Source organism: Oryx dammah, unplaced genomic scaffold (assembly GCF_014754425.2).
Source record: "Oryx dammah isolate SB20612 unplaced genomic scaffold, SCBI_Odam_1.1 HiC_scaffold_20, whole genome shotgun sequence".
NCBI classification, from domain to species: Eukaryota; Metazoa; Chordata; class Mammalia; order Artiodactyla; family Bovidae; genus Oryx; species Oryx dammah.
Genome location: NW_024070204.1, coordinates 67,063,121 through 67,073,722, shown reverse-complemented (window position 1 = coordinate 67,073,722; position 10,602 = coordinate 67,063,121). Strand labels below are relative to the sequence as shown.

Below are 10,602 nucleotides of genomic sequence, written 5' to 3'. Positions count from 1 at the left end.
GCACAGAATTATTGCATTTAGTGAAGTAAGTCAGAAAGAGAAAAACACATATGGTAGGATATCACTTATGTGTGGAATCTAATATATGACATAAACTTATCTACGAACTGGAAATAGACTCACAGACATGGAGAACCGACTTGTGGTTGCTAAGGAGAAGAGAGAGTAGAAGGAAGGATGAATTGGGAGTTTGGGGTCAGCAGATACAAAGTACTACATACAGTATGGATAAACAATGGGGCTCTACTGGATAGCACAGGGAACTATATTCAATATCCTGTGATAAACCATATGGTAAAGAACATGAAAAAGAAAATATATGATGAGTTAGATAAGGCTGTGGTCCATAAAAAAAAAAAAAAAGAAAAAGAAAATATATATAAGTATTGGGTTAGTCAAAAAGTTTGTTCAGGTTTTTCTGTAAGATGTTATCAAAAATATACCCAAATCACTTTTTGGTACCACAGAAATTAACACAACATTGCAAGTCAACTATACTCCAAAAAAAAAACTGAGAAAGAAAAAGAATCATAAGTAGGCAAAAGGACACCAGGTCCACTCACTTCAACCTTCAGGCCCGCCTGGAAGCTGATGCCATCAGGGATGGTCGTCTGGAATTCAGCAATGGTGTAATACTCTTCCTCCACTTGAGGTGGGATGGGAGGCTTGGGCAGGTTGAGACCTCGAGGCTGGTACAATTAAACACAGTGTTAAATCCAATATAACTCCATTCCCGAGTGCTGAATGAGGGGCTAAGGGACTGGGGCACACAATCGCCCTTAAAGGGGTGCTGGTGGGCCCATCTGGATTTTAAGGGACAAAACAAAGGGGATCACTGATCATCATCTTCTAGATGGGTCGCTGGCCCTTCAGCTTTAGGGTGATAAGAAAAAACTCGGGACATTTGCCTACAGTCATGAAAATCGGGTGCAGGACAATATTCTCTGAACTTAAGAGATAATGAGGGTTGTAAAATGAACACAGGTTTCCAAGTCAGACACATTGGTGTGACTTTGGGCAAAGCTCTTCCCCTCCTGAGAGCCTCAGTTTCATCTCCTGTAAAATGGGGATAATAACAGGATCTACCTGGCGGGGTCACCATGAGCATTCGATGATTTCACGTAGTGAAACATGAGCAAGCATACTGCTTAGCACCCAGTAGGTGCTCAGTAGATGGCAGACACCAAAAACGAGAGGCCCATTTTTCACAGTATTACTTAGAAAGGTACCTAAGAATTAAAAATGGAATATGAGAGTAAAATGCCAGAATGGCACCATAAGAGAAATGTGTGCCTCATTCTGTTTCAGTCTCAAGTCACCTTATTAGAGAAGACTCATTTAAGACAAAGCAGAGTGGGCTCAGGAGGCAGAGAGCACACGCCCAGGTCTAACTGTTACAAAGCCATAGGCCAACTGTGTGATCTCCCTGGACCCGAGTTCTTCCACCTGTCAATGGGATTAGCTTCACAAGGCTGCTGTGTAAAAGAATGCATCCTTGGAAGGGGCGAGGTGAGTGTTGGCGGCAAGTCTTAGGCCAGGGGCTGGCTCCATAGTTGCAAGGGTCCACTTACTATGGTCATATCCCGGCGAGGAGGGGGTCTCTGCCTCATCTTGGGTGATCCTATAAAGAGACGAGATCTTGTTTCACACCTGATGAACATAATCCCTGAGGTGGACCCCATGACAGATCTAACCTCTCCTGCAGGAGATGAGGTATCAGGTTTTGGACAGACATCAGGAAGCGGCTGTGACACTTCCTATGGGAGGAGCCTGATGGGTGCAGGGCCACACAGATTGGGTCCAGGACTCTCTATTAGCGACAGGATGCTTCTGAGTCCTGGAGCAACGGAAAGCCTTCCAGGAAAGGCAACAAGTGTAATGTGAGGTGGGAGGCAACAAGTTAGGTGACTTTGAGCCATGTGGCCCTCTTCTGAGGAGTGGGGATAATGCCTGCCTCCTGGAGGTACTGGTGGAGATGAAAGTCAACAGTACAGGCTCGGCTCTTGGCATGTGGCAGGGATGCATTAATGTTACTGCCCCTGTCTTTGTTTGCTCTGGAGCAAACCCAAATTAAATAATGCATAAACAGAGCCAAACAAACTTGGACTGATGACTTCAGGGGGTTTTACTCTGGAATTGGGCTGCTCTTGCTCTGGGTCAGGAAGAGGACGACTCTGCAGTGGGCTAATGCTCCTGGTTAAAGGCAGACCATTGAGGAAGGCACCCCACATGCTGCCAGAGCTGATTAAGTTTGAATCTACACAGAGGGGTGGTTTGGCAGTTGGGGTGTTGGGAAGACTGCTAAACTCTTAAATACCCATTTCCTCTGTCTCCTATTAGAATAAATAGCAACAAAATTTTAGCCAGACACTTGACTGCCTACATAAAGATGACATTTCCCAGACTCCCTTGCAGCTAGGTAATGCCACGGGACTCAGTTCATTCAGTTCAGTTGCTCAGTGATGTCTGACTCTTTGTGACCCCATGGACTGCAGCACACGAGGCTTCCCTGTCCATCACCAACTGCTGTAGCTTGCTCAAACTCACGTCCATTGAGTGATGCCATCCAACCATCTCATCCTCTGACTAAGTCTGGCCAACGGGATGTGGCCAGACAACCTACTCTCAGGTGTGCTGGGAACATTCAGTTGTAAGATATATACAACAAAGTTCTGAAAAGCAAGATAAGTAAAGAACTATCTTTGGAGTAAACCCAACACAGGGTCCATTTTTTTCTTCCCCAGGCTCAGAAATGAGGCCCTGCAGAGAGAACACTGGCCCTTGAGTCAGAAGGCTGTGGGTTCAAGCCCCACTGTTCACTATCTGGGTGGTCTTGGACAAACCATTTTCTCTCTCTGCTTCCTAATCTGTAAAACAAAAGCAGTGAGTCCTACAAAGTTTGTTATGAAGGATCAGTGAGACTGATTATAATATTCCTGGCACACGGTAGGGGCTTGAGAAGGAGGAGGTCTGGTGATTATCATGAGACAGTGAAAAAACCACAGCTTGAGTAGGAGAGCCACAACTCTCCACTCAGGTTCTGCAACTTGCTGGTGGAATGATCTGGAAACAAGCGATCTGGGGCTGTGAGCCCATTTTCTCATCTACAGGATGGAGGGTGGTGGGGCTGCTGTGCGGGTGAGGGACAGCCCATGAGCAGCTCTGGACACAGAGCCTGCCGTGCCTCTGGGAGCCAGGTGGGCGCCACTTACTCTGCTTGATGTCACCATCGGGTGCAGGGCGGCCCTCAAACCGGCCATCCCTCTGGTTGTTGAGCAGCTCCTTCTCCCGGCCCACCGAGTTCTGCTGCCGGGAGACACCGTCGAGCTCCAGGACGCCCACGTGGGCGGGTGAGCCAGGGCCCAGCTTCGGGGGTAAGGGTTCCCCACTGCTCTTCCTCAGGTAGGAGGCTGGGGCCCAGCCTTCTTTGCCCTGATACCTGGGAGGAGGGGAAAGATGTCATCTAGCCTGCTCTGCCAGGCCCATAGGAAGAAGCCGAGCTCCTACAATGAATCTCCCTTCCAGCCCCAGATGGTAGGAACGATGGACCATCATTGCCCAGGGCCAGAGACTGGCATACTGCTTGCTGCCTCCTGATGAAGCCTAAGCCCCCAGCTGGGCATTCAAGGCCTCCCCAGTCTGGCCTCTCCTTGCCTCCCTGGCCTTGGCTCTCACGGCAACCTCCACCCCCCACCCACCCCATGCAGCCTGCAGTCTTCCAAATGCTCCACTATCTCTCACACCCTTGTCCCAAGCTCCTGCTCTGGGAGACCCTCTGCCTGGAAAGCCCATTCTCTATCATCCCAGCTCAGCGTAAGGCACCCTCTCAAGGCTTTCCTGAGCCTCCTTCCACAGTGCCCTGGTGGTCTTGCACACACAACAGCATCCCATCTAAAATACACAGTGCCACTTGGCTGTGATGGTCTCGTTTCCCTACTTAGAATGTGAGGTCCTGGGGGTGGAGATCACGGGCGATTCATCTCTGCATGGGGCCTCACTGCCCGTGAGTTGAATGAAGAAAAAAGGGGACAAGTGGGCAAACTGTCAACAGAACTGCCAAGAGTGAGCGGCCACAGAGCTCTGCTACAGTCCTCATACATCCCATACAGTCATCACTGCAGTGACAACAGTGAGGGTACCTTACCACTGACGCACACCTACTCCGTGTCAGTCCTGTTCCAAGCACTTTATAGCTATTGACGCATTTCATCCATCCAGTCTGGGGAGGTGGCAGGAATGGGTTCAGCCCTAGACAGCTGGCACCTGTCTGTGCTGTTCACCTCTTCTCTGCAGCCTCTTCCCAGCAGCCACAGCTGCCAGTACAAAGCCTGGTATAGGCGGGGTGGGGCTCTGGTCACAAGCAGATTAAAACGTGTTCAGGTGGGAATGGAGCAGGTCGGGGGCTGGTTCTAAGGTACGAAGGGTCACTGAACTCCAGAATGACTTGACACCCTGAGAGCCCAGCTCACTGAATTCCAAAGGGAACTGAACAAATGTAATGATCATTTAATTCTCTGCACGATGGAGTGTGGTTGGATAGCATGACCGGAGGGGCTGATTGGGACCACAGGTGTGCAGGAGGCGGCTTGTGAGAACCAACTGTTCATGTCCCCTCCCGACTCCACGTTCAACACCGTCACAATGGAAGCTTGAAATCTACCACGGAGGGACGATTTACACCAGGGAAACTGGCAAACACCACCACTCAAGAGCATTGTTTCCTTCTGGAACTGGCTGTTAAACATTTGCCAGCAGACCACTAGTCTGAACTGCAAAATAAGTGCCCAGACCTTTGGGGAATTGCCTAATGGACTGGAGATGACACAGCAGGGCCACCTCTCATCAAGAATCACTGTAAGCAATAAACAGCACTGTGTTCCAATAAGAAGGGTCCTTTTCAACTAGAAGCAAGCTTATAAGGATGCAGAAATCTGCAGATTTTGGTGTCGATCAATCTTAAAACATCCTTTGAGAAGGTCGTGCCAGCCGGAAAATGCTGGGCCCCACATGACGCAGGCATCACCATGAGACAGTTCATCATCTGGAGGCCCAAAGCCATGAACAGAGAGGCACTGCTGAGTGGGCTCTGGGGTTGGAAAGGCACAGGTTCAAATCCTGGCTCTGCCACTTTCCAGCTTGGGCCAAAGCTTCCGATGACCACGGCAACATCCTGCTGCACCTTGTGAGGGACCCTGAGCCCAGTCAAGCCACCTGCGTTCCAGAGCCACTCAGTTTGGGGATAATTTGTTATGTCACAAGATAAAACACACTCAAGACATGTGAGCTGTCACTGTCATTGTAAGTGTATGTCGAAGTAAGTGTTAGTGGCTCAGTCGTGTCCAACTCTTTGCAACCCCATGGACTGTAGCCCACCAGGCTCCTCTGTCCATGGGATTCTCCCAGCAAGGATACTGCAGTGGGCAGTCATTCCCTCCTTCTCCATCCAGGGATCGAATCTGGGTCTCCTACATTGCAGGCAGATTCTCCACCGTCTGAACCACCAGGGAAGCCCGTCACTGTCCTAACTGCGCCTTCATACCTCAGTTCTGAGGTCCTGACTCTCAGGAGCCTTCTTGACTCCCAGGCTGAGGAGCTGTCTTCTGGGCTCCAAAGGCCCCCACGCATTCCTCCTGCACTCGCTCCCTGCCCTGCCCTGTATGTGTGTCCAAGTCTGTCTTCCATGCCTGGGGGTGTAAACTATTGTGTCTTTCTCACTGTTGAGTCTCCAATTTTCAGAATACAGCTTGGCCCAGAATAGATTCTGGTGTAGGTTTGCTCAATGAATGAAGCATCACACACTCCGCCCCAGGTGACTGGCCCCAGTGTCCTGCCTCACACCATGGCACAGACACCACGGGGCAGGGCCCCCAGACTTCCTCTCTTGCCTAAATCTCCCGAGGTTGCAGCCTGCCCACCAGAGTAACCAAGGAGGGAGTTCCCAGGACTCTTATTACTAAAACTAGGAAAGTCCCAAACACAGCAGGACGAACTGGCCACCTTACCTACCGATGAGCTTTTGATTCCACCACATAGATGAAAAAACTGTAACAAAGTGTGGGAAATGCCAGTCTCCACCAGACTCAGAGAGATGACAGCAAATGAGCTTTAGGACGGGCTACAATCCATGTGGTGTTACCCATCCTGTTGCTCTCAGAGTGGGGCTGGAGTAGGAAATCACTCCCTCACGGCAGCTTCAGCCTCCAGTTACTCATTACGAGACACATCTGGAGGTGAAGACCAGTATTGCTCAATGGGGTTATTGCTATCTGTGGTTCAGTGTGTTCAGAGACAGTTTTGCTTACTATGGCTTTTTAGAGAAGGATATGGGTATGGAAGGAAGCCAAACAGCACAGAGGAGATGCGTCCTTCTATGGCTCAGGCTGAAGCCTCATTTCCTCTGCAATCGTTTACAGACATCTGTGCAGCTGGAGTCCACGTAGTCTGAAACCCACCCAGCTGCAGAGGGTACCTGATCTTCCACCAGCCTTCCAGGTTTTTCTGGATGACCTCCACCACGGCTCCTCTCTCCAGGTTCATTTCATCTTGGTCACGGGCTGTGTAGGGGTAGATGACTGTGTACTTCTCTTCTGTGGGGACAAAGGGATGCTGGGGTAAGTCAAGGATGCTGTAAGCTTGGAATGTTGATGGCCAAGGCTGTGATCCCAAGATGCCCTTGCAGGGAAGGCTTTCTTCCAGAGGCTTCTGTGCACCATCCTTCCACCACTCCCCCACCACACCCCAGTGACCCTCACTTAGCCCTGGATGACCCTGGTCAAGCAGCAAAAAGACACAGGACAAAGGGCAGGTCCTCAGAAATCCCTCAGCATCACACATTGCACTCACCTTCCTCAAATCTGTGCCTCAAGGTCACCTTTCTTGAATGTACCTCATGTAACACCCAGACCCAGGGCACCCTCACCCTACTTACCAGGAACAACCTTCTAACATATCGATAATTTATTTATCTATTATGTTTCATCTCTCTTTCCCTAGATAGACTAAAGAGTTCCAGAAAGGCAAGATTTGAGTTTGTCTCGTTCCTTCCTCTATCTCTAGCACTGGGAATATTTCAGAACTATTTAGTAAAATAGCCAAGGTTTAGTAAATGAGTAAGTCCTGAAGGCCTGGTGGGAGTCACCTTGCTCATGCTGGGGTAGAGGACCGATGTTAAACCCTTGTGGTGGCTCCTCTGCAGTCCTTGTTGGTGGAGGGGTCAGGAACAAGCTGGATTTGGCAGCACATGGTTTGGGGTTGAATCAGTACCACAGACGAGATAGCCATTTTTCATTACCTAGCTGGTAGCTGATTTCCGCTTTTCATTTATTTTCAAGTCCCTGGATCCAACCATGACTGAAGCTTAAGTTTTATTAAAAAATTATTTTTAATTGAGATATAATTGACACCTAACACTGTGTTGGTTTTGTGTGTACAACATAACGGCTTGAGATATGTATCATGAAGATTGCCTGCTTGTTTTTATTCATGTCACTGGGTTGCCTTCCATCCCCATCTAGGTGGATCCCAGCTCCCTTACCCCCAAGCCAAGAGAACTGCCTCCAGCAGGGTCACTCCCACTGCCCTGCAGGGCCCCGCCGGAAGGCTGTTCATTGTCACTCAGGCAGGGGCCTCCCCAGGGGAAGGGCACAGCTCCCACCCCCGGCACTGTTGGCAGTGACTGCTGAAACAGGTAACAGATGAGAGTCCCAGGGGAGCCAGTGAGCAGGGGAAGAGGGCCTTCCTGTTTCAGTTACATTCCAGACCCCAGGGAGTCACCGAGCCAGCTGTGCGCCGATGCTGATGGTGAGTGTGTCGGGGAAAACACCACGGGCTGCCTGTGGCCTGCCCAGCTGGCGCAGAGGGAGGCGGAAAACACACAGGGCGTTTATTTATTTATTGATCTAGCCCCCTGACCTGTGCGGCAGGGGCTGAGCTGACTCAAACGCCACACATCCTGTGTACAGCAGTCAGCGGTTCTCCTCACTCACAGATGCAGGCTGGGGTACGGCTGCTGTGAGGCTGCAGCAGGGAATCCAACCCCGTGGAGGCAGAGAAGTTCCGTCTGGCTCGGTGAGAAGGGCACTGCCTGGGCCCCAGAATAAATAGGGTGATTACTACGGGCTCCAAACTCCTGGGGTTCTCTAGCACCCAGAGGCCCTTTCTGGACTCCATCGAATGTCCAGTGATCCCTAACAAAGCTGAAGCTTTATAGACTGCATAGTGGTGACACCACCTGCTTACCATCCATCTGCCCTTCCCCTGGTGGCACCACCAGCCTCCAGCCACATGTTTGGGTGTGGCTGCCCTCGCCAGCACCTAAAGGGAGGGGCCAAAGTGACTGGCCACTGTCATTAGTTTAGGGATGGCATATGACCCAGTTGGGTCAGCTGGAATCAAATCCTGGGATTGTGTTGAAGGAGAAGCATGTTCTTGGATGGGTGTCCCCAAAGAGTGCCTAGAACCACCGTCACCATGAGAGAATGGTTCCAGCAGGGTAGAGAATGGAGCTGAGGGTGGCAAGCGTGAGTCTCAGGTGCCAAGGGCAGGTGGAAAGGAAATGTTACCTGCCAAGCCAGTAGACAAAGAATGATGCCCACCATCAAGCCATCAGCCACTGCAGCCACCCCCAAGAGTGCACCCCGAGGGGATTTCAGATGGATAAAAACAGGAAGCATTCTGTGCTCTGGGTACTGGCCCAAGGTAGATAAGATACATATCAAAGGAGTAATTTCAGTGAGTCCAGACTCTTGCATCTCTCCACTCATAGAAAAGCACGAAAATCATTAACTGAAGATGTTTGCTTTTTGTGATTAGCAGTAATCTTTTGATGTTAGACTACGTGTTTTGTTTTTTCCAGACAAAACTCCCCCTATATATCCTGGCTCCTCTCTTACCTCTTTGGGGACAGTGCCTCAGGTCTATCTGAGAGGCTGTCTCCCAGGCTACAGTCCTCAGTAAGGTCCCTGAATAAAACTTAACTCACAACTTCTGGTTGTGCATTTTCCTTCAGTCGACAGATGTTTTCAAGCTCCCGAATCCAGCCATGCTTGAAGCTGCCTCTACCTAGAGTTTTCAGCGACCTGAGTCAATGCACTTCCCTTTTGCTTAAGCTGGTGTGACATGGGTTTCTTTACCCTGGTCACTCAAATGTGCCAGATAAAGGGAACAGGTCACTGGATCAACATTATAGAGGCCCCCAGGCATCATTTATTTTTACTTTATTTTAGAATAAAATGATCATTACCCTTTTTGCAATAAATTTGATTTGTTTTTACATTTAACTTCTTTTTTTTATATGTTTGCTTGATTTAAAAAAAATAAAGTTTCTTTTCAAGAAAAAAAAAAAATATTTTGCTTCTGACTCGACATAAAATACAGTTGGCTTTGATAGTTTTGTCTCTGCAACATAACACAACCTTAGTTAGGAAAAGGGTTTTTATTTTGTTCATTAATTTTAGCACCTACACCTCTAGGTATCATTTTCTAACCTGGGAAATTTTAGGGCCCCAGGTCGAGAAACACCCCAGGCTCCCTCCTCCCGAACACACATGCCAACACACACGGTACAGACCAGATCACTGTTTCTCACATGCAACAGGCACAGGCAGTCCTGGAGCAGGGGGACGCATGCAGATGTAGGATCCGGTTCTGAACACCGAATGGGGAGGGAAACTCCAAGGTAGGCACCTTGACGCCAGCTGATGGCATACAAGTCCCCCAGCGTCCGGCGGCGGCCCGCGGGCTGGGGCAGGGACCAGTACCTCCATGAGACTGGTCGGGCAGCATGTGGAGGCGAAGGGCAGAAGGAAGAGGTGAGAAGAAAGCACTTCCAGGGTCTTGAGGCAAAGGCAGCACCAAGCACGTGCTGCCACTTAGGAGCAATTAATTCTGTGTCTCTGCTGAGCTCTAGGTGTCTCAGAAGGACCAAATTCCTCAGTATTAGCCCTGAACTTGAGTGAAGAGCCACCCAGAAGACACAATGCTATTCCTAGCATGATTATGAAGAGGCCCTAAGAAAAATCCTCACGGCAGAGGAAAAAAATGTACAGACCCTTAGGAACATGTGGTCCCTCTCCCATCTTCTAGCTGTGTGATTCCCAAGCCAGTGTTTCTACCTTTCTGAGACTATTTTCGCATCTGTAAAATGGGGATAATAAGCAGTCCTTTACAGAGACACGCCCCATGGTGGGCATCATTAACTGTCTAAGAGAGCTATGGTTTCCAGACAGCAGACCACTCACTATCTTTAAGCTGAGTTGGTTTTTGTACTTTTTCTTCATTAGCCCGCCCCTAGAGCCTGGTGGCCCTGCAAACACAGAGCAAAACAAAATGCATTTTACTCTGCGCATGCTGGCTGTAATAAAACTAGATGCCAAACCACGTGTGTGCTTTTTTTGCTAACCTTTGAGCATAGAAACCCCTTTCCTCACTCTCTTTTCTGTTAAATACATACATAAGCAGCTCTGTGCTTTCTAAAAAGAGTCAACTAGAAGCAGCAAATATTCAACCCTAAGTAAGCCACAGCTCTGTGATAAAAACCATTCCTAGTTATTTATTATTTCAGGTTCTTGCCAACTGCTTTGCATGTGGGATCTCATTTAACTT

The 10,602-nt window shown here is 49.3% G+C and overlaps 1 protein-coding gene across 1 annotated transcript in view; it reads right to left on the bottom strand.

Annotated features, from left to right (window-relative positions):
• Positions 1–10,602, bottom strand: part of SH3PXD2B (SH3 and PX domains 2B) — a 120,249-nt gene that overhangs the window by 17,740 nt on the left and 91,907 nt on the right. The window contains exons 9-12 of the mRNA XM_040262750.1: positions 6,470–6,587; positions 3,213–3,439; positions 1,572–1,621; positions 564–689 (exon numbers count right to left, since the gene is read on the bottom strand). Coding sequence (XP_040118684.1) covers positions 564–689; positions 1,572–1,621; positions 3,213–3,439; positions 6,470–6,587 — 521 coding nt within the window. The remainder of the gene's footprint in view (positions 1–563; positions 690–1,571; positions 1,622–3,212; positions 3,440–6,469; positions 6,588–10,602) is intronic.